This window comes from Octopus bimaculoides, chromosome 24 (assembly GCF_046866305.1).
Source record: "Octopus bimaculoides isolate indiv1 chromosome 24, ASM4686630v1, whole genome shotgun sequence".
NCBI lineage: Eukaryota > Metazoa > Mollusca > Cephalopoda > Octopoda > Octopodidae > Octopus > Octopus bimaculoides.
The window spans coordinates 26,008,930-26,033,929 of NC_142951.1; the positions used below are offsets into that span (position 1 = coordinate 26,008,930).

The window sequence follows — 25,000 nt, forward strand, 5'->3', positions numbered from 1 at the left end:
TTTCACTTGGCTTGATGGGGCTTCTTCTCAAGCATGCCTTTTGTCATTGCCTCCGTGAGGCCCAGCACTCACAAGGTGGTTTTTTTACATGCCACTGACATATAAAACTATATGTGTTCTGGAAATACACATAACTGGCACCTAACCAGGCCTTTTTACGGTGCTTTTAAAGCCAGAAACTTTTCAGCACCACCTGGTAAATGTATATATAGTTTGGTCGATGACAGTACTGCCTGATTGGCATTTGTGCCAGTGGAATGTTAAAAGCACATCTGAATGTGGGGTGTAACTGGCCCACTCACGAGTACCCCTCATTCATTGGACAATGAACTTTGCTTGTGAAGACCTATTGAGGCAAGTGAAAACAAATCAAAATCACGGACGTGGCCGATGACAGTACCACCTGATTGGCACTCGTGCCAGTAGAATGTTGAAAGCACATCCAAGCATGATTGTTGCCAGGGCCACGGATTGGCTCCCGTGCTGGTGGCATGTGAAAAGCACTGTTCAAGTGTGATCGTTGCCAGAGTTGCCCTACCGGCACATGTGCCGGTGGCACGTGAAAAACAACATTAGAACGTGGTCATTTGTTAGTGCCGCTGGACTGGCTCCTGTGCAGGTAGCATGTAAAATACACCTTTTGAGTGTGGTCATTGCTAGAACGGCCTGACTGGCCCTCATACCGGTGTCACGTAAAAGCACCCACTACACTCTCAGAGTGGTTGACATTAGGAAGGGCATCCAGCTGTAGATGATTTCAAGACTTTGAACCTCACTGAGGGGATGACAAAGGACTGAGATGATTTCGGGGTTCGATAAAATAAGTACTGGGGTTGATGTAATTGACTTAACCCCTCTCCCGAAATAGTTGGCCTTGTACTAGAATTTAAAACCAGTATTAGTGAGGTAATTACTGTGTTATGATTGGTAGTAATTGCTGATGCTATGACTAATGACAAGGAATAATGACTGGCAATGACTTTGATAATTACTCTGGTGACGACTATAGGAATAACTATGGCAACAAATGGAGATACAACTGTGGTAACCATTGTGATAATATAAGATCATATAAATAATTAAAACAAGAGCACTCAGAGAGCGCAAGCCTCTGCCAAGGCAACATCAATGTCCTCTCAATGATTAGCTGGAGATGATTTTAAAAATGAGAATATCTGAAATAAACTCGATTGCCCTCATAAATGAGAATACTAAATATGAACCCGACTGTTCTCAAAAATAGAATATAAAAACAGGAAAAATAATTCAGAATCCTTGTCTGGTACTGGATTAATCCCAAAATATAATCAGTTATAGGCGTGGGAGTGGCTGTGTGGTAAGTAGCTTACTTACGAACCACATGGTTCCGGGTTCATTCCCACTGCGTGGCACCTTGGGCATGTGTCTTCTACTATAGCCTTGGACCGACCAAAGCCTTGTGAGTGGATTTGGTAGACGGAAACTGAAAGAAGCCCGTCATATATATGTATATATATATATAATACAAATAATGTATGAGTATATGCATATATACGTGCATATATGTACATACCTACATCTACATATATATATGTGTGTGTGTGTCTGTGTTTGTCCCCCCAACATTGCTTGACAACAGATGCTGGTGTGTTTATGTCCCCATAACTTAGCGGTTTGGCCAAAGAGACCAATAGAATAAGTACTAGGCTTACAAAGAATAAGTCCTGGGGTTCGATTAGCTTGACTAAAGGCGGTGCTCCAGCATGGCCACAGTCAAATGACTGAAACAAGTAAAAAGAGAGTAAAAGAAAAAAAAAAGAGAGAGAGAGTTCATACCAGTCACGAGGCGAAACATCCCTGAAAGTTGCATCCAAATCCATCAAGCAATTCTTGAGATATCTTGTCCACTGACAAACAAACGCGACTGAAAACAAAACCTCCGCCTTCGTTAAGGCGGAGGTAATAACTGTGCTAATAACTAGGCTAATGACTGGTAACAGCTACAATAATGATTGCAGTAATGACTGGTCATGATTGTGGTAATAACTACCGTAATGTCAGTGATGTCTTGCCAACAACTCGCTCATGCAAGTGTGACCAGTCGAGAATTTCGCATACCGGAAGCTAGCAAGTGTATGGGGTCATCAGGAGAGAATGCGTGCTGTTTCGGGGCCTACCTCTCAACGGCATCAATGCTTACCGCCCCCCCCTCACTGATATGAAGCCCCGCTTGCTAGATCAACTGGTTATTAAAAAAAAGCTCAATATTTCTCTAGCCATCGCTCATCGTCTATTTTTAACCAAATCCAGTGGCTAGCCTTCTCCACTGTAGTTTGAATGTACATTTGTATGTGTTTACATAGATATGGTGGAGGCGCAATGGCCCAGTGGTTAGGGCAGCGGACTCGTGGTCATAGGATCGCGGTTTCGATTCCCAGACTGGGCGTTGTGAGTGTTTATTGAGCGAAAACACCTAAAGCTCCACGAGGCTCCAGCAGGGGATGGTGGCGAACCCTGCTGTGCTCTTTCACCACAACTTTCTCTCACTCTTTCTTCCTGTTTCTGTTGTACCTGTATTTCAAAGAGTCAGCCTTGTCACACTGTGTCACGCTGAATATCCCCGAGAACTATGTTAAGAGTACACATGTCTGTGGAGTGCTCAGCCCACTTGCACGTTAATTTCACGAGCAGGCTGTTCCGTTGATCAGATCAACTGGAACCCTCGACGTTGTAAGCGACGGAGTGCCAACAGCAGTCAGTAAATACCAACCCAATAAACATCTCGGTGCTCTTGTACTTTTTTAGACTGAACTTTAATGCCCCCTGTCTCTGATGATGTGGGGGGGGGGGGAGAAATGTCATTTCTATAATTAGAGCCACTTTTGAAGAAACAAACAAACATGAAAGGGTTTCACCTGAAAGTCCTCTCTCTCTGTCTGATAACAGCCAAGACAGGAAAAACTTGATAAATACCCATGTTGACTTAATGAAGCAGACACGATGAGCTGTGAGATTAATGGTTCGAAGATTTAATATCGAGTTGCTAAGCAGCGTTGCTCACCTGAAGAATGCAATGTTTAAAGTATGCGTTCTTTGTCTAAGCTCAGTTGTACTGATACCAATATCGGAAGTGGCAGTGGTGTTGGAGTTGTTGTTCGGGGTAGCGATGGTGGTGGTGGTGATGGGGGATGTTGCCATATGTGTTGTATATAATGGTAGGGGTGGCCATGGTAGTGATGGCGATGACAGTAGTAGCGGTTGTGGTTGAAGGGATAGAGTTGTTTTAGGTGATGATAGTGGTCATTATGCTGCTGCTGCTGATGGTGGTGGTGGTGTTGGTGTTGATGGTGGTGGTGGTGGTGGTGGTGGTGGTTGTGTTGATGGTGGTGGTGGTGGTGGTGGTGTTGGTGATGGTGGTGTTGGTGTTGATGGTGGTGGTGGTGGTGGTGATGGTGGTGGTGGTGGTCATGTTCAAAATGTAGGCGTCGTTAGTAGTAGAAGTAGAATTGATTGTATTGGTGTTGTAGGTAGTAGTGATGGTGGGGGCAAGTTGCAGTTGGCATGTAATGGTGGTGGTGGTGGTGGTTGGTGGTAGTAATGTAATGGCTGAGTCATTATTTTAAAGTCTGCTCTGAGTTCAAGGGTTAACCATGTTAGTTTTTCTCCATTTGGGCAACCACTAAGTTCTGTCCTTATTCTCCAAAACACTTCTCACTTCTCACACAAAGCAAAAGCAACCTGTATTTTTAGGGAATTCTATACAGCTCTAAAAGCATCTGCCAGCCTTGTGGTCTTGGGTGTAATTCTGTTGATACAAAGTCTGTGTGGTAAGAAGCATGCTTCCCAACCACATGGTTCCGGGTTCAGTCCCACTGTGTGGCACCTTGGGCAAGTATCTTCTACTATAGCCTCGGGCCAACCAAAGCCTTGTGAGTGGATTTGGTAGACGGAAACTGAAAGAAGCCCGTTGTATATATATATATATATATATATAAGGACTTTCAAGCGAGATCATTGCTAGTGCCCCTGGACTGGCTCTTGTGCGGGTGGCACATAAAATACACCATTTTGAGCGTGGCCGTTGCCAGTACTGCCTGCCTGGCCTTCGTAGGATTTTCGAGTGAGATTGTTGCCAGTGCCCCTGGACTGGCTCTTGTGCAGGTGGCACATAAAATACACCATCTTGAGCATGGCCGTTGCCAGTACCGCCTGACTGGCCTTTGTGCGGGTGACACGTAAAAGCACCCACTACACTCTCTGAGTGGTTGGCGTTAGGAAGGGCATCCAGCCGTAGAAACTCTGCCAAATCAGATTGGAGCCTGGTGTAGCCATCTGGTTTCACCAGTCCTCAGTCAAATCGTCCAACCCATGCTAGTAGGGAAAGCAGACGTTAAACAATGATGATGATGATATGGGAGAATTTACGAAAGAAACAACAGACGAGGACAGGTGGTGTAAACAACAAATGGATGTATTAGTTTAACGCTCGGGAATAGAGAAAGTCTTTGACGTTTCGAGCCTACGCTCTTCAACTGAAAGGAACACAGAAAGAAATAAGGAGAGAAACAAGGAGAAAAAAAATATAAATGTAGTGGTCAGCGATCTATCATGGTGAATGCCGGACAGATATATATATATATGTGTGTGTGTGTGTGTGTGTATGTTTGTGTGTCTATGACAACCGATGGTGGTGTGTTTACATACCTGTAACTTAGCGGTTCAGCAAAAAGAGATCAATAGAATAAGTACTAGGCTTACAAAGAATAAGTCTTGGGGGTCGATTTGTTTGACTAAAGGTGGTGCTCCAGCATGGCCGCAGTCAAATGACTGAAACGAGTAAAAGAATAAAAGAAATACTATAAAAGTTATCAAATGTAAAAAAAAAGGGCGTTACTTCTGTTGCACCATGTATATATATCTGTGTGTGAGTGTATATGTATGTGTGTGTATATATGTGTGTATGTGTGTGTATATATGTGTATGTGTGTATATATGTATGGAACAGCCTGCTCGTGAAATTAACATGCAAATGGCTGAGTATTCCACAGACATGCATATCCTTAATATAGTTCTTATTTCATTACAGGTTCTGACAGTCCATTCCGCTCAAACCCAACCCTCCCTGCTGGCTTCGATGATGATGATGAACTGCTGAATGCCGACATTATCACTGGAACAGCTTTCAGTAAACAATGGCTGTTTACTGTTCTTATGAAACTGATTCAGGTCTCACACTTTTACTTTCACTTTACTGATCCTAGCTTCCCTGCGATACATGTATGATCTGGGGGAAGGGGGATGGACATATGTGGTCTTTGTAGTAGTGGTGGTGTTGCTACTGGAGACATTTGCAGCCTTCTTGGAGAGAGCTAAATATGCACCTTCTGAGGGTGGGGGCATAGGTGATTATCTGGGAAAAAGGGAAAACATATTATTCAGGGTACAGGTTGTGTGAAGCAAAAAATATGCAACCTTTTTGAGCAATATGTAGCATTTTGTATTGGATTAGTGTGGCCTTCTAGGGTGAGGAAATATGAGGACTAGAGTGTGGGGAAGTGTGCAGCTATCAAAGCAAGGAAAATATGTGGCTCTCTGGTCGGGACGTATGACCTGCTGGGGCTGGAAATTTTTAAACTTTGGAGTGGGGTTATGATTTATTCAAAAGGAAGGGGCAGTGCCCATGACTTCCACTGTCTTTTCTCTCCCAATGGTAATATTAATGCAGTTTTCAATTTAACATGTACACACACATATACAAAAAAAAAAAAAAAGGTAAAGGGTAAAGACCCCTTTCAGTCATGACTGATAATGGGATTGCCCCTAGAAATTTCCCCTCTGAGGCACAGGTCCAGGCAAGGTTGTTTATGGAAGCCCAGCAGTTGCCCATGCATACCAGCCTCCCCTCTCCATGCCATCGATGTTATCCAAGGGGCCGATACAGCTTGGCACCTGTGATGTCGCAACTCGTTTCTACAGCTGAGTGAACTGGAGCAACGTGAAATGAAATTTTTTTTTATTCAAGAAAACAACACACAGCTCAGTCCAGGAATCAAACAACAAGCTTCAGGTTTGCTTCCTGTCATTAGTGCTAACAAACTTTCTGATAGCTCAGTCTACTCGTACCACAATTAGGTACCACATTGATACTTGTGGCAGAAAGCAACATAGTGGATAACTCATCATTGCTTTATTCAGGAGTTTGCAAGAATGTTAACCTTTTAGCATTTAAACCAGCCATATCTGGCCCAAATATTCTACCAGTTTTATGTTGAAACCAGCTAGATCCCACCTCTCATACCTACCTTACAATGTCATTCTAAAAATATAGTCACATCATTAAATTGTCAAAGCTCTGAGATAATACATGATCAGTTAAAAACAACATGATTACATGAGCATTATATTTGATGGTAATCTCACTGCCAAAGGGTTAACCAGACTGATATAGTGTTGACACACAATGTCACTAGTACTGTACTGTAGACCCAGAAGGTGCATACACAGCAACAATACTGTCCCAGGTATGTCACTGACTCTAATGTAGATCGAGCATGTATGTGTGTGACACTGGCGATGTCCTAGATATGTCAGCAACACAGTTATGTTATCTAGGATGTTTATGTAATAACAGACCTGTCAAAGATATCTAAGCAGTAGTGTAATAATATGGGCCTAGACTGTGTATACAGCAACAGCAGCTTGTCCTAGATATGTCACCAGTACTGTAATATTGTCTAAGATGTTTGTGTATGTAACAACAGTACTGTCCCAGATGTGTGAGCTGTACTATAATGTTGTCTAGGAGGTTTGTGCATGTAAACAAAAGCATAGTCCCAAATATTTTAGCTGTATAGTAATCCTGTCTAGGCCGTTTCCACATGTAAAACAACAGCAAAGTCCCAGATATGTATGTTGTATTGTAAGGTGGTCTAGTATGTTTGTGTAACTGTAGTACAGTCTTAAAAAGGGATCAGTACTGAAATAAGAGATGTGTGTGTGTGTGCCAACTACTATTTCAGATATATTAGTAGTATTATAATGTAGTGTCTAGGATGTTAGCGTGTGTGTAACATCAACACGGGTCTATATATTTATATATATATATATATATATATATATATGTATATCATCATGATCATCATCATCTTCATCGTTTAACGTCTGTTTTCCATGCTGGCATGGGTTGGACAGTTCAACCGGGGTCTGGGAAGCCAGGAGGCTGTACCAGGCTCCAGTCTGATCTGGCAGTTTTTCTACAGCTACATGCCCTTCCTAACACCAACCACTCCGAGAGTGTACTGGGTGCTTTTTACGTGCCATGTTTGGATGGTGCTGTTTACGTGCCACCGGCACGGGGATCACAACAACAATTTCCATTTGATTTTGATGTACTTGACTCAATAGGTCTCCTCAATCACAGCATGTCGCCCTACGATCCAAGGTACTTTTGAGTGGGCTGGGGCTGATTATGCGACACTGGTGTAGGTTTCAGCTGTGAACTCACTTTATTTGCCCGGTCTTCTCAGTCACAGCATCTCTCCAGAGGTCTCTGTCTTTCATCATTGCCTCTGTGAGGCCCAACGTTCATACATATACATGTCACACTCATATATATAATCCTTTCTGCTATAGGCACAAGGCCTGAAATTTGGGGGAGGGGGACAGTCAATTACATCGACCCCAATACTCAACAAATACCCAGTCCTTAATTTATCAACCCCGAAAGAATGAAAGGCAAAGTCTACCTCAGCGAATTTGAACTCAGAACATAGCGACAGATGGAATACCACTAAGCATTTCACCCGGCGTGCTAACGATTCTACCAGGGCGCCGCCGCCTTACACTCATATATACAAGCTGCGTAAGGTATTTGAGCACAGTTATATAATTACACAAAAATGTCTCTTAGAAACAGACAATAATGCCTTTTTACTGAAAAAGGTTTTGAGGATAAAAATAAACATATTCAATAAACAATCCTCTTATCTTTGATGATAAGAATAAGCATATTCAATAAAGTCCCCTTCAGCTTCAACAATGGGTTCTATGCAAGGTCTGAATCGCCTACATGCTAGGGTCAAGTGGTCTGTGTTCATATTTGACATTATTCTGACTATGGAGGTTTTTAGGGATTTTTTTTTGTTGGTGTTATGAGAATGCTCATTAACCTCTTTCTCAACTATGCTCTACAGCATTGTAGTCCAGTGGATTGAGATCCGGGGAGCTAGGGGGTTACGTGGTTATGAAAATTTTCTGCCATCCATTCCTGCATTGCTGTAGCCTTGTGTGATGGTGCTGGTTCTTGTTGAAACATATAAGGTGTTCCGTTGCGTACATTATCAATCCATGGATTAACCACTGTATTCAGGACATCTATGTAGGCAGCAGAGTTTACTTGAAGACCTTGTGGAAAGAAGTGAGGAGGCATCACATGTCCTTCATTGCTGAAGGTCATCCCCAGCATAAAAAGTAAAAAAAAGATGTGTAAAGTAATTTATTTATTTAACTTGAATTGAGAGTTGAATTTGACCTTATACAGAAATGTATACATAGGTAATAAACTTTAATATATATGGATTTAGCGTCAAAGCTCTTATTTAAATTTTTGATATATAACAAAGGAGATCGAGCCATAAGGAGTTTACTATAGACCTTTGTGGACGAATTTTTGATATTTTGGTAACGATTACATGTTTTATCTTACCAATACATTTGGTAGATATCATTATATGAACATATATATATATATATATATATATATATATATATAATAATATTAGGGACAAAATCCAAAATTACAGGTAAAATCTCAATTAAAATCTATTTATAAAATATTAAAATTAAATTGAGCTTTATAGATAATAATATATAAAAATATATAGTTTTAGGGAAAAGAACCGAGTTTCAAGAACTCATCGATGAAAATTCACTATCACATATAGAAAAATTAATAATTAAAAGCACAATAAATGAGTGGATTTTCATCGATGAGTTCTTGAAGCTTGGTTCTTTTCCCTAAAACTATATATATTTATATATATATATATATATATATATATATATATATATTTATATATATATATTTATATATATATATATATATATATATATATATATATATATATATTTATATATATTTATATATATATATATATATATATATATTATATATATATATATATATATATATATATATATATATATATATATATATATATATATATATATGTTCTGCGCAACCTTGGTTTTCTTGTCTCATTTTATGTAACACAGACACACAATGTTTATAGTTAGTACAGTAATCTGGATCTTACTTAATATGTGTAGAGAGTTACTATTAAATATGGCTGAGGTATTTTCTGGCTCTGATAAAAAAAGCGAAAGGCCAAATGTTTTTACTGTCTACTACCATGGGTTTCATGTGGTAGAGTTTCCTCATAAACTGAATGATAGAACACCAAGTGTTTGGGTGTTCAAGTCGAGTTCTGGGACTCATTGCTTTTGCTGGATCCAGTGGAAGCTGACTCCATGCGTAAAGCAAGAGAGATTTGGGGGTGATTAGGGGATAAAACAATAGGCATTCATAATTCTAATATGTTTTTACTTATTTTTGATTCTTTTCATTTCCGACGTCAGGAGGTAGACAAACAGAATGAACCAGGCAATGCCGATTCTGAGTTTGGTGTTGATGTCAATGAAGACCTTCAAGATGAACTCTGTAACCTTTGGGACATGTCAATGAATTCTGTAAGTTGTTCTTGATATAGATGCATGTATGTATTTGTGTGCATTGTGAGTGTAGATGTGTGCATGTGTGTGTGTGTGTGTGTGTGTGTGTGTGTGCTTACTATAAGTAAAATCTTTCAAAGAATACTTTTTTCAATTTTTAGGATGTAGTTGTCTTCATGCATGAATTCAAATCTGTTGAGCTACTCTCTGCTGTGATTGTTAAATCCAGGGCTCCAAGAGTGACGGTAAGTGGTGGTGGTCTCTTCTTTGAAATTTCTTGTTTACTGTTAGGAAATTGTCGAGTTGTCAGCAGTTTCTTCTGGGTGCAGATGGTTGTGGCATTTAAATATTTACACAGGCTTACAATTGTATCTAGTTTGGGACATTCAATGTTCTGAGTTCAAATCTTTCTAGGGGATCATTTCAACATCATCATCATCGTTTAACGTCCGCTTTCCATGCTAGCTTGGGTTGGACGATTTGACTGAGGACTGGCGAACCAGATGGCTGCACCAAGCTCCAATCTGATCTGGCAGAATTTCTACAGATGGATGCCCTTCCTAATGCCAACCACTCCGCGAGTGTAGTGGGTGCTTTTACGTGCCACCGGCATGAGGGCCAGTCAGGCAGTACTGGCAACGGCCACGCTCAAAATGGTGTTTTTTATGTGCCACCTGCACAGGAGCCAGTCCAGCGGCACTGGCAACAACCTCGCTCGAATGTTTTTTTCACGTGCCAGTAAGGCGACGCTGGTAACGATCACGCATTATCATTCTTTAACATCTGTTTTCCATGCTGGCATGGGTTGGACGGTTTGACCAGAGCTGGGGAGTTGCACCAGACTCCATTCTGATTTGACATAGCTTCTACGGCTGGATGCCCTTCCTAATGCTAACCACTTTAAAGAATGTGCTGGGTGCTTTTTGCATGGCACTGGCATGGGTTCTTCATCTGAGGCACTGGCCCAGGTGCTTTTTATGTGGCACTTGCATAGGGCTCTTGCACTCTGTGTCATGCTGAATTTCCCTGAGAACTAGGTTAAGAGTATGTGTGTCTGTGGAGTGCTCAACCACTTGCACTTTAGTTTCATGAGCAGGCTCTGTTGATCTGATCAACTGGAACCCTCACTTTACAGAGTATACCATATATCATTGAATATATAAAAAGGTCTGTGGAGACGCAATGGCCCAGTGGTTAGGGCAGCGGACTCGCGGTCATAGGATCGCGGTTTCGATTCCCAGACCGGGCGTTGTGAGTGTTTATTGAGCGAAAACACCTAAAGCTCCACGAGGCTCCAGCAGGGGATGGTGGCGAACCCTGCTGTACTCTTCCACCACAACTTTCTCTCACTCTTACTTCCTGTTTCTGTTGTGCCTGTAATTCAAAGGGTCAGACTTGTCACACTGTGTCACGCTGAATATCCCCGAGAACTACGTTAATGGTACACATGTCTGTGGAGTGCTCAGCCACTTGCACATTAATTTCACGAGCAGGCTGTTCCGTTGATCGGATCAGCTGGAACCCTCGACGTCGTAAGCGACGGAATGCCAACAATATAAAAAGGTATGTTAATAGAGAAATAGATGAAATAATTAATCTAAGCTAATTCCTAGGATGTGTTATGTAATGTATTTTTTCCCTATGAAGTAATTCCTTAATTATGTTTACTTTTAGGAAATCTGTGTTGGTATTCTTGGAAACCTCTCCTGTAATCCAACCGTCTGTTCAGAGATGTCATCAAACCCAGAATTTATGTAAGGTTTTAATCTTTGCTTTGTGAACTCTATGTGATGTGTGTAGCTATCTCTGTATGTTGTGTGCATGCATGTAGTATGTGTGTGTGTGTGTGTGTGTGTGTGTGAAATTTCATTCATCATTTTTAACCATTTTCCTGTTCTGCCAGGGCTAAATGGAACTTTATTGAGGCAGGTTTTCTACAGCCAGATCCATTCTTCCTCTCACTAACCTCTGTTTGTTTCACAAGTAAAGTAGTTAGTCATTCCACTGGTCATCACATACTCTTACTCTTTACTCTTTTACTCGTTTCGGTCATTTGACTGCGGCCATGCTGGAGCACTGCCTTTAGTCAAGCAAATCGACCCCAGTACTTATTCTTTGGATGCCCAGTACATACATTTTTCTATGCTGGTGTGACTTGGACAGGATTTATTGAGACTGTTTTCTGTGGATGGATGTCCTTCCTTTGGCAAAGCTGTGTATTCCAAGGAGGGGATTTTTATTCCACTGGTTTTCACGTTTTGAAACTGATGACCTACAGGGCACACAGTCTATGGAAAATCTTAAACAAGAATCACCATTTTTGCTTAACTGGTGTTAATGTGAAAGGACCAGGAAATAAGCATTTACATATGTGCATAAATGTGTGTGTGTGTATATACATGTATGTATATGTATGTGTATACGAGGGTGAGGTGCTGGAAAGTTCCTGGCTTTAAGGGTATCACAAAAGACCTGGTTGGAAGTCCAGCCTTCTGAGTTCTTTTACAGGGCTTAGAAAAACTGAAGGACTGCTGCAATATGTGTGTGAATCTGAGAGGGGAATATGTTGAATAAAATCTTAATTAACTGATCCTCCTGCATTTTCTTTTACTCAAAGCCAGGAACTTTTCAGCTCACCCTTGTATATGTGTTTTGTGTGTGTGTGCATATATATGGACACATGCTCTCTCAAGATACATACGATGGGCTTCCCTATAGTTTTTGGCTCCCAAATTTTGCTCACTAAGCATTGGTTGGTTAGAGGCTATAGTAGATGGCATTTGCCCAATGTGACACACACGTGTGTAGGCACACACACACACACACACACACGCACGCGGCTGAAACCTGAGATGATGTAGCTGTGAAAAAAACATATAGCCATGACTGGACTTGTCTGTCTGTAGGTAGATAGATAGATAGACAGACAGACAGACTAATTGATTGATTGAGTGCATGTTTGTGTGTGTGTGTGTGTGTGTGTGTGTGTGTGTGTGTGTGTGTGTGTGTGTGTGTGTTTACTATTGTATTCTTATAAATCAGATAATTAATTATTCATGATTTCCTCTCATATTTCAGAAATATGGTTTTGTTGTTATTGGAGAATCCCGATGGACTTTGCTTAGTACAGACTGTCAGGTAAATATACTGTAATATAGTGTATGCATTTAGTACGGTCTTTCAGGTGAATATACTGGACTACATTGTACTGATAAGGGAGCTGTTCATATCAGGTAATTGTACTGTTTTGTACTGTGCTGTAATTCTGTACAGACTTTTATATATATATATATATATATATATATATATATATATATATATATATATATATAGGTAGATAGATAGATAGATAGATAGATAGTGTGACTCCTGGCCTTGTCATCTCCTGTCAAGCTGTCCATCCTATGACAGCATGGAAAACAGATGTTAAATGATGATGTTGATAATGTGTGTGTGTGTGTGTGTATATATATATATATATATATATATATGATGGCTGCAAACTCATGTTTGAATATTGTCATTGCTTGATTGAAAGTTATGCACATGCTCACATGGGCAACTTTTTCCAACAAGCAAGCTATATGAGACATGGTGCATCTTCAGGCAAGCGGCACTGCTTATAAAATGCAAGGTAATTTTTCTTTACGTGTGCTATTTGGAAAGTCCTGTACGCTGCAGTTTGCCCTCGATTGCTGTAAATCCAACTACTACAATATTCAGGAGATGAAAAAAAAGTGACCATGGTCTCAACACTTTGCCTCCCTGACTGATGAGACTACTGTGGCCAATGTCCAATGACCAGCTTAAAATCTGCTGGAAAAATCTGGAGCTGGTCTGAATACATCCAACAAGGATCACCAATTGGTGATGTTAAGATGTATGTTACCCCTCTTATTTGACTTACATCAGTCAAGGATCAGATTGTAGTGTTAAGCAGTGAGACATATAACATCAGCCATCTTACTAAAGTCAACTAAAATCTGAGAAGATCTGATGGTTATGTTAAACAGTGTTCTGCCAGAGTAGAGTAGACCAAACTGGAGCATTGGCACAGCAAGTGGGAGTCATTTATTGTTACTAAAAGGTTTGATGTATTCTTTACTGTGATAGAAAACACCAAGTTGGCAATACTCATGTGGCTCGGAGGTTGGAGCATTGGAGTATATCTGTTAGTGATGGAATACCAGTTAACTAAGTGGCCCTTCACTGGATGTGTTCCTGGAGACCTGTACTGGAACTAACCCAGTTTCTGACCGACACACAAGGCCACAAATTTATGGGGATAGTACGTACAGTTGATAGAATTAACCCAGTTTCTGACCGACACACAAGGCCACAAATTTGTGGGAATAGTACAGTTGATAAAATTAACCCAAAAAATTTGTGGGGATAGTACAGTTGATAGAATTAACCCAGTTTCTGACCGACACACAAGGCCACAAATTTGTGGGAATAGTATAGTTGATAAAATTAACCCAAAAAATTTGTGGGGATAGTACAGTTGATAAAATTAACCCAGTTTCTGACTGACACACAAGGCCAAAAATTTGTGGGGATAGTACAGTTGATAAAATTAACTTCTGCTAACTTTCAGTAATTGACAAGTTCTTTATTTTATGGGCCCAGGAAAGAAAGGTTTCATCAACCTCAGTAGGATTTAAACCCTGAAAATAAAGCAACGTTAATAAACACCACAAGGTACTTTGTTCTATGCTCTACTGATTTTTACCAATCCAACAACAAAATTTACATGTTTGGTAAATATGTAGATTGGACCTTTAATGAGATATGAGAAAGTCGTTATTTTTCCTATCGCAGGTTACTATATTGCTGCCTCCAGAGTGAAGAACATTATTTGCCATGGGTTGCTGCTATCAAAGATCAAGAAGCCAATATTTTAGAACTTATCAAATTCATCATGGCCAGTTCCACAAATGGTAAGTTATCCTTGGCTTGAGTAGACATGTGGGTCATGGCTGGCTTTGCATGACACTGATGCTCTTACCAAAAGTCAGCATTTTATTTTCTGTCCCCATTTAGCTGTATCCAGAAACCAGATAAAGTTCCGGCCAGTTGGCTGATTTGATGTGTCGTGGGCCTGGCGGGAAGGAGTTGTTGTGTATTATGTGATTGCATGTCGGGTGTAGTTACCATGAAGCAGTGGTTGGATGACCTGATAGGGTTAAAGATGTACATGGTTTTGAGAGAAGTTAGGTTTTGAGGTGATAAAGAGATCAAGGTTGAAGTTTCTGTGTGTCAGTTGGGAGAGTCAGAGATAAAACAAATATAGCCGTGAATAGCAAAGCATTTGGTTTCTACACTGGCTACATATGAAGGGGTGGGGCTGAAAAGTTCCTGGCTTTGGGTAAAAGAAAATACAGAAGAATTGGTTAACCATTTGGTGTTCAGATTACTCTGTTAAATGTAATACTTTTTCACTCAAATTGTTTTGAATTAATCATGCATTATCTTATAGCTTTGAGGTTTCAATGATGTGATTGTTTATTTTTAGAATGTCAATGTAGGTTAGGTGTGAAAGGCTAGATATCGCCAGTTTGAATATAAAACATGTAGAATATCTGGGCCAGATATGGCCGGTTTAAACACTAAAGGGTTAATTATGATTTTATTCAACATATTCCCCTCTGAGATTCACACACTTATTGCAGCAGCCCTTCAGTTTTTCTAAGCCTTGTAAAAGAACTCGGAAGAGATTGGGTCTCAAACCTGGTCTTTCATGACACCCTTAAATTCTGAAACTTTTCAGCAACCCTTCATAAATGTGGGTTCAGTTTGAGCACGAGGAAGAGTAATGAGCATTGAATTTAGGGAAATTGAGGGAAAGTCCTTCAGAATGGAAGAAGTAAGATGTTTTCAATGTACCTCTGGCTTTGTAGAAACCGGTGCATTGAACAGTGTTGATTGTCTCTGTTTCTTTTTTTTATTACTGTTGTTTATGTTTTATTATAGTTGTTGTTGTTACAATTGTTGTAATGTCATCACTGTTCTGTCTTCTAATTTCAGTTGAATTATTGAAGAACGTTGGCGAATTATTAAATCTGTTGTTTTATCTCGAAGATGAACTTTGTGAAAGATGGAGTACAACAGCCATGTTGACAGCCATGTTGGAGGCTGTGAAGGAAATAGGGTAATTCGTTATAGACTTAACTGTTTACCTTGAGGCAGCAATTTCTTCTTCTCACTTACACTAATGCCAGGCTGGAGACTGTCAAAGAACTAACTTCTTGGCTATTTTGAATTGACAGTACCCACCTCTCACTCACAGCTTTTTCATATTTCTCTTGAATTAAACACAGAAGATCTTTCTGATTTGGCGGGCGCCATTCTTTATTTATGTTTTATTTAGTGTGTTTCCTACCGAAACACTTTAAAACTTCGTATACTTGTATATTTTGTCTTATAGAACAGAGAAAAATTTTTATATTCGAAGTTATTTCATGCTAAAAGTTGTCGTATTTCTGTAATTTCAACCAATCACTAACGTCTATTGAGGTGAAAACAATTACTGCTGTGGAATGTAAACAACACATTCTAGCAGTGTAATGGGATCTTTTCCCTTGAATAAAATTAGTGCCGTTGTTTGTCAACAACAGCTATCGGCAGTACTGTTATTTATGACATCATTTGTGCGTTTGTATTGGTTTTAGGGTTAGGGTTTTAGGGTTAGGGTTTTAGGGTTCGGGTTTTAGGGTTCGGGTTTTAGGGTTCGGGTTTTAGGGTTAGGGTTAGGGTTAGGGTTATGAGTATTTTACTCATAATGTAAAAAGCACCCAATACACTTTGTAAAGTGGTTGGTGTTGGGAAGTCATACAGCCACAGAAACCAAACCAAAACAGACTGTGGAACCTGGTGCAGCCCCTGGCCATACCAGTTTCTGTCAAGCCGTCCAACCCATGCCAGCATGGAAAACGGATGTTAAATATTGATGATGAAGACTATATATACACATTTGAAGGGATAATTTCAGTTTCCATCTACCATATCCACTAATATAATTTTGGTCAGTCCAGGGCGAAAGTAGAAGACACTTTGCCCAAGATGCCACAGTGTGGTTCAGAAGCAAGCTTCTTGCTAGACAGTATATATCTTATACTGAAAGTTCCATGACAAACACAGAATTTTACAAGGAAGTCACTAGAAGTCCTCTGCAACTTGAAGGCATGAAATAAGGAAGTCCATTTAGCTTCAAAATAGCTTCTATGTCTTCTGGAGATATGAGTTTTGTATTATCATGCACTCAAATACTTCAAGATTAAAAATATACCTTATTTTTATGTAGCCCTGATACGTAAAATACACCATTTCGAGCATGGCCGTTGATCGTTACCAACGTCGCCTCCCTGGCACAAGTGCCAGTGGCACGTGAAAAGATATTCGAGCGAAATCGTTGCCAGTGCCGATGGACTGGCTCCTGTGCAGGTGGCATGTAAAATACACCATTTCAAGCGTGGCCGTCGCCAGTACTGCCTGACTGGTCCTTGTGGTCCGGTGGCACATAAAAGCACCCACTACACTCTCTGAGTGGTTGGCGTTAGGAAGGGCATCCAGCTGTAGAAACTCTGCCAAATCAGATTGGAGCCCGGTGTCCATGCTAGCATGGAAAGCAGACGTTAAACGACGACGATGATGATGATGATGATAATGCCTCCTATTCTCTCCAACTTTTCACTTTTCTCCAATTTAGCAAATATTTGAACATTGAAACATTTTTCATTATTATTCATCTTTCCTTTTTTTACCAGCTTTCAACCTTGTCCTGCCTTAGAAGTGTTTATCCACAATTTTCAACTCATGTCATGTTCACAAAACGGTGTCTTGGCTTTGGGTAAGTTTTTTTTCAAACTTCTTTTATACCTAATGGATTTCCTTCATTTTTATTTTGGGATCCTGTGATTATTATTGTTGTTTGTTTACCTCGGGGAAAGTCTTGATCTAACAGACTGATAATTAAAGATGTTCCAATAGTAACCATCCTGTCTTCTTGTTCCAACAGTATATCTAAGACAACGTTATCTAATGTATAGTAGTATGGAGCATTTTAGTTTGTTTCTGCATGCAAATATCATGGTTGAGTTCATGTTGTAGCAATCACTTAGCAGCTTTGAAGTTGCCATGAATGTGTGTTTGTGTGTTTGATTGTGTGTGTCTATATATATATATATATATATATATATAAACAATATATGAGTATATGCATATATATGTACATGTATGTACATACCTTCATCTACATGTACATATAGATATATATCTGGGTACATGACGTTCCAAAAGAAACATGGACAAAATGATAAACAAGGTACAACAAACAAGCAGGCCACATAGAGAACATATCCTTCATCAGCTGCCACCATTAAAACACCGGCGTTTTGAAGAGTTAGGGCAGGACGCATCGTTAAAATGGCTCTTCCCACGAATACAAATTAAATTTTTTTCATGGAGGATAGTGGCAGACGGAAAACAAGACAGGAAAACAAAATGGTGAAATGGACTTCTTCCAGTTTCTCTACCAAATCCACTCACAAGACCTTGGATGGCCTGAGAATATACAAGAAAACACTTGCCCAAGGTACCACGCAGTGAGACTGAACCCGGAACCATGTGGTTGGAAGGCGAGCTTCTTACCACTCAGCCACACATTGACACATAATGACAGTAACATCATTTTGTCCCTGATATGGGTATTATAACCCTGTCTTCATTTGTTTTAATTTTGTAGAAAACATGTCACAGCCTATCTTGGAGGTTTTGATGAAATACTTAATGTTTCTCTGTGATGAACCAATTGTCCCAGTGGATTTGAAAGCCAAATATCTCGCAGCTATACTCTCTCTGATCAATCTGATTTTCTTGCAAGGATCAAAGTTTGATATTGGTTCTTTCTACAAAAGTAAGTCTTCGTTTCTTGTTATTTGTTTTTTTAAAATTCTTTTTTATTATCTTTCAGTCAGAAAGCATTAGAATACCCATGATCCTTTGTTTTTTTTTATTATCTTTCAGTCAGAAAGTTGATTCATTCTTTTTTTTAAGCCTTGTACTTATTCTATTGGTATCTTTTTGCCAAACTGCTTATTTATGAGGATGTAAACAAACCAATATCGGTTGTCAGATGGTAGTGGTGGTGGTGGGACAAAGACAGACAAACACACACATACATACACACATATACACACTCATACAATGAGCTTCTTTCAGTTTCTGTCTACCCAATCCACTTACAAAGCTTTGGTAGGCCTGAGACTATAATAGAAGACACTTGCCTAAGGACTGAACCTAGGACCATATTGTTGAGAAGCAAGTGTCTTTCCTCCCTTTTCATAATTCATGGGATTCATATACATAAGTGGTCTCTGAGACAACAAATATTTTTTAAGGTCATTATTCATATTTTCCCCTAATTTATCTCAAAATTCAGTGTTCGCAGTATTTAGCATTCAGTTTTTCTGTATTCTGATTTTTAAGTCTTGTGCAAATCAGCCTTCTCACATTTTGTTTTTTTATATTTGACCTTATGACCCAAATACCTTAGCATATCCTTCATTTATCTTAGCAGTGTCCCCAACATGAATCTGTACCCTATATTTAAGTTGTGTATTCTTGTCTTATTTATGTACCCGGCGTACCAGCGTTGCCTTACTGGCACTTGTGCCGGTGGCATGTGAAAAAACATTTGAGCGAGGTCGTTGCCAGTGCCGCTGGACTGGCTCCTGTGCAGGTGGCATGTAAAAAACACCATTTGAGCATGGCCATTGCCAGTACCACCTGACTGGCCCTCGTGCCGGTGGCACGTAAAAGCACCCACTACACTCTCAGAGTGGTTGGCATTAGGAAGGGCATCTAACTGTAGAAACTCTGCCAAATCAGATTGGAGCCTGGTGTCGCCTCCTGGTCCACCAGTCCTCATTCAAATCGTCCAACCCATGCTAGCATGGAAAGCGGATGTTAAACGATGATGATTTACTTGCTTTGAAGCTGTGTACCCTACAGCTTAGCTGTGTACCCTATATTTAAACTGTCTCCTTTTGTTCTCATTTCAGTTGAGATGTTTCCGAAATGTTTATTCAAAATCCTGGAAGGTTTATTTCCATATATCTATCATCCTGTGGAATCCTTAGATTCTGATGGCAACAAATCCAAGCAGAAACATCATCACCACCATCACCATCACCACCAACAACCACAACAACACTCGCTGTCTGTGGTCGAGGATCTTGCCAGCTTTAAACGCTATCGATGGAAAAAGGACATCAGCGGTTGTGATCCTTCTTTGGTTGTTCTCTACAAGGCACTTCACTCCTCCTTCCTTCGTCTTAGCTGGCTTATTCCGAAAGTAAGTTGGTCTGTATTTGGTTTTATGTTATTGTGAAGTTGTTGCTGTAATTGTTGTTTAATCCCTGGTGCTGGTGCCACTTAAAAGCACCCAATCCACACCGTAAAGTGGTTGGTGTTCAGAAGGGCATCCAGCTGTAAAAACCTTGCCAAAACTGACCTCGCCTGTGCTTGTGCCACGTAAAAAGCACTAAGTCCACTCTGTTGGGTGGTTGGTATTAGGAAGGGCATCTAGCTGTAAAAACCTTGCCAAAACTAACCTCACCCATGCTTGAGCCACATAAAAAGCATTGAGTCCACTCTACTGAGTTCACTCTACTGAGTCCACTCTACTGAGTGGTTAGTTTTCAGAAGGGCATCCAGCAGTATAAACCTTTCCAAAACTGACCTCACCTGTGCTTGAACCACATAAAAAGCATTGAGTCCACTATACTGAGTTCACTCTACTGAGTCCACTCTACTGAGTGGTTAGTTTTCAGAAGGGCATCCAGCAGTATAAACCTTTCCAAAACTGACCTCACTCATGCTTGTTCCACATAAAAAGCTATATGTGGTATTTCAGTATAGTATAGGTTACTGTATACACTATGACCAAGACACTTAGCTGTCACCACAGTGTAGTACAGTTTATTGTATTGTGTCCATGACCAAGAAGACTTAATGTCAGCCGTCAAGTTTACCAAGCTGTAAGTAGGTAACAATCTGTGGTATAGTCCATTATATAGTACATGACTATAATATTAGAAAATTACTATTTCTAAATCTCACGACATGAGATATTCAGCAACAGTACTTTGTAGTAAAGATTGTTTGCCAACATAACATGGCAGTCCTGGTTTAGGACTAATGTTGCTGTAATTTAGCTCCAGGAGACATCACCTCCAGCTGGCTATACAACACGATCTGTGTCCTTGTTCGAAAATATAAGGACACAGATCATGTCATATAGCCAGCTGGTAATGATGTCTCCTGGGGCTAAATTACAGCAACATTCATCCTAAACCAGGACTGCCATGTTATGTTGGCAAACAATTTTTATTACAATGACTATAACACTTCTTTATTATCAACAGCTGTAAATAGCTAGCTCGGTATAATACAGTTTATTGTACTGTGTCTATGACCAAGATGACTTAATGTCAGCCGTCAAGTCTACCAAGCTGTAACTAGGTAACATTATGTGGTATAGTCCATTATATAACACTTCTTTATTATCAACAGTCCAGTCTGTCTTGGTGTAGATAGATAGCTCAGTGTAGTACAGTTTATTGTATTGTGTCCATGACCAAGACACTAAATTGTTAACAGTCCAGTCTACTGAGATGTAAGTAGACATCACAGTTCATTGTAATTCACTGCTGTAGCCAGTGACAGTAATGTGAAGATGACACAGTGACAGTTGTCAGTTATTCCAAAGGCGAGGTCTGTCTGTTATGGACTGTCACCCTCTCCATGAAAATGTGGGTGGCACATAAAATACACCATTGCCAGTACCGCCTGACTGGCCTTCGTGCTGGTGGCATGTAAAAGCACCCACTACACTCTCTGAGTGGTTGGCGTTAGGAAGGGCATCCAGCTGTAGAAACTCTGCCAAATCAGACTGGAGCCTGGTGTTGCCATCCGGTTTCACCAGTCCTCAGTCGAATCGTCCAACCCATGCTAGCATGGAAAGCGGATATTAAACGATGATGATGATGATGATTGATCTAAGACTACAGAAAGAAGACTTGAACGTAAGGTCTGACTTTTGTAGACTTGGTGATTCAGGTCATATTAACAAAATCAAAAATGCAATCTAACAAATACAAACACAGTGTGACTGTATTATAATCTTGGTTTTTTTTTTTTTTTTTTTTTTTTTTTTTTTACCTCTTTTGATCAGAAAACTACAGAAGACTCCGTTTGGTGTCAGCTACTCCATTACCTTGACACAGAATGCTCCGAGTTACACCTGCATTACCTGTTGCTTATTTTACAAGATGAGAGCGAGGACATAAGGAATCCGTTGCATCACCTCAAGGCTGTCAGTGATAGCAACGGACTGTACAGGCTCCATCACGTTGTCATGGATACAGTTGTCGGTGGTGACTGAACGTGGATTCCTGCTGCTTTTTATTTACGAGAGAGGTCAGGTGGAAGAGGAGAGGTTGTTACTTTCTGTCTGACCGGGTAAATTAATAGAGACGTGTATGCTAGTAACTGTGTGTGTGTGTGTGTGTGTATATTGCATATGAATTTATATGTATATATACTACACTCTCTGAGTGGTTGGCGTTAGGAAGGGCATCCAGCTGTAGAAACTCTGCCAAATCAGATTGGAGCTTGGTGTAGCCATCTGGTTTCACCAGTCCTCAGTCAAATCGTCCAACCCATGCTAGCATGGAAAGCGGACGTTAAACGACGACGACGACAACAATATACATGCAAGTATGTGTCAAAACATGGTTGATCTTTGCATATGTGTGTGTGCTCGTACGTGCGTGCCTGTGAGCAAGAGAATATGTGTAGATGTATGTATACTCATAGATGAATGTGTATATATATATATGTGTGTGTGTCTATGTGTGTACAAAGTGCATTCCAGAAATTTTCAGGCTTTTTTCAGGAAAGACCTTTATTAATTTCAAAGAAGTATGAAACTCTAAGCTCCTTCGAAATAGGATCATCTGACTTCAGTGCACTTGTCTTAGCGCTCCAGCCTCTTTGTGAGGGTCCCATGGTAGGCCTATAAAGTGAAGGTGTCCAGGACTCTTGTCGCAGCCTCATTCATCTTCAAAATCAACTGCTTCTGAGGTTCTTCTTCAGCTTGGGGAACAACCAGAAATCAGAGTGAGCAAGGTTCCGATTTTAGGGAAGACGCGGGACTGTTTTAATGTTGCCCATTTCTGTCATGTAGTTGGTTACCACGGTGCTCATCACCAAGCAGCCTGGGAATAAATTTTGCACAAATTTTGCACATGTTCAAATCTTCATGAATAATTCTGTATTCAGTTTCCACACCAACCATAAACTGTATTGCTTATTATCTTTATAGACACATAACGGTCTCCATCCTGGAAACTGACTTTTCTCAACCTGCTCTGATGTCCCACTTTCTCCCACACCTCTCATTATCTCTCACTTCTTCCCTACTAACGTTCTCCTTCAGCTTGGGGGATAACCAAAAGGGCTGGATTATAGGGGGAATGGTGAGAGACAGTTTTGATGTTGCCCATTTCTTGGATCTTTGGTGCCTAGTTTAAAAGTTAACCCATAAGCAGTCTGGAACATTTCAAAAGCTTTTGTAGTGTTTTTTTTGCCCGGTTTAATGCAAAAATTTATTGTGTAGCAAGCTTCCGAATTGTCTTCATGTCTTGACAGCATTCTGTAAATTGGTCAGCTGTGACAAGTAGTATTTAGTAGGATGTGTTCTAAGTGCTATTACAGTCATCTCCTTCAATCTGGGATGAGAGAAGTTGGCAGGTCAGCTTATTTGATGTATAGTAACGATATAAAATTACAGTAGTGTTGAACAGTTATAACTGCATCTCCTGAAAATAGTCTCAAAACTTCTGAAATGCACCTCATATATATATATATATGTATGTATGTTTTTTTGTCTATGTGTGTTTATATATGTATATATGTGTGTATACACACACACACACACACACACATAAATATTTTTCAATGTGCTGAAATAGTGCCTCTCTCTCTCTCACTCGCTCTGTCTGTCTCTCTCTCTCATTCTCACACACACACATACAACACACATAAGGTAAGCCCAAAAGTCTTGAAGTTTCAAAGGTATTAATAATTCACTAATTCATTTATGTTCTGTTTTAAGTTTACAATACCCTCACATCATTTGCAATATGTGTGTGTGTGTGTATTGCATTATATATATATATATATATATATATATATATATATATATATATGAATCTCCCTGATTCGTTTAATGTGCTTGTTACCTGGTATTAAATTGATATTAATTAATATCCAATTTTTTACCCTATTGTTTAATTTACACATATATATATATATATGGGAAATGTGTGTATGTTACGTGTGAAAAATCACATCTTGTAAATTACAAAAAAAATATTTAATTCAAATGAATTTAAAATGTTAAGCATCTTTGTGACTTTTGATCCACTCAGTATGTATATATGTGTGTGAGTGTGTGTGTGTGTGTGTGTATTTGTTGTGTATACACTCACATGCATCTGCACTACACAGCATGTAGGCCATATTGCAGGCAATGTAGACCTTACAAACTGTGTGACCTAGATTCAATTACTGATTGTAAACTATTTCATTTACTTTGTTAATGTATCCTTTTAGGAGGGCATGACTGTCACAACTTCACTCTCTTTCATTCAAATATAACCAATTATTCACAAGTACTTCTGATTCTGGAAGGTCCAGAAATTGACTGAGTGTATTATAGGATAAATATACATCAATTCATGTATTTCACATGTGGTATACACACACAAGCTGGCTCAGTTACTCCTCTGAGATATGGAGAACAGGTGTACAAGTTCAATCCTTGCATCAGCTATAATACAAAACACTGTCTGCTTAACCTTCTCAGATGACAATATAGTCCAGTCCCATTTCTTACGTAAGACGTTTAAGGCCTTAAAAAGCATTAAACTTGTATCTCGTGCATGGATGTTTGCTCTTACAGATATTATATTCAATTATCCAGACAAGAGCATGAGATGAATGATGAAATGGTAATGTGGTATGCAGAGTAATTTTAGGTGATATGCAAGTTGTACATATATATATGTGGCCGTTGCCAGTACCCGCCTGACTGGCTCTCGTAGGATTTTCGAGTGAGATCGTTGCCAGTGCCCCTGGACTGGCTTGTGCGGGTGGCACATAAAAGACACCATTTCGAGCGTGGCCGTTTTCGTGCGGGTGACACGTAAAAGCACCCACTACACGC

At 39.9% G+C, this 25,000-nt stretch overlaps 1 protein-coding gene across 3 annotated transcripts in view; it reads left to right on the top strand.

Moving 5' to 3' along the window:
- The window catches only part of LOC106878412 (protein saal1), a 36,340-nt gene that overhangs the window by 3,438 nt on the left and 7,902 nt on the right, over positions 1-25,000 (top strand). The window contains exons 2-12 of one of the 3 annotated variants that reach the window (XM_052976619.2): positions 5,066-5,205; positions 9,616-9,726; positions 9,870-9,953; positions 11,383-11,462; positions 12,787-12,846; positions 14,530-14,648; positions 15,736-15,859; positions 17,475-17,557; positions 18,452-18,622; positions 19,770-20,062; positions 21,944-23,020. In XM_052976619.2, coding sequence (XP_052832579.2) covers positions 5,066-5,205; positions 9,616-9,726; positions 9,870-9,953; positions 11,383-11,462; positions 12,787-12,846; positions 14,530-14,648; positions 15,736-15,859; positions 17,475-17,557; positions 18,452-18,622; positions 19,770-20,062; positions 21,944-22,153 — 1,475 coding nt within the window. In that variant the 3' untranslated portion in view covers positions 22,154-23,020. Of the gene's footprint in view, positions 1-5,065; positions 5,206-9,615; positions 9,727-9,869; positions 9,954-11,382; positions 11,463-12,786; positions 12,847-14,529; positions 14,649-15,735; positions 15,860-17,474; positions 17,558-18,451; positions 18,623-19,769; positions 20,063-21,943; positions 23,021-25,000 lie in introns of those variants that run through there. The other 2 variants (XM_089341366.1, XM_089341365.1) reach the window with 2 other exon arrangements.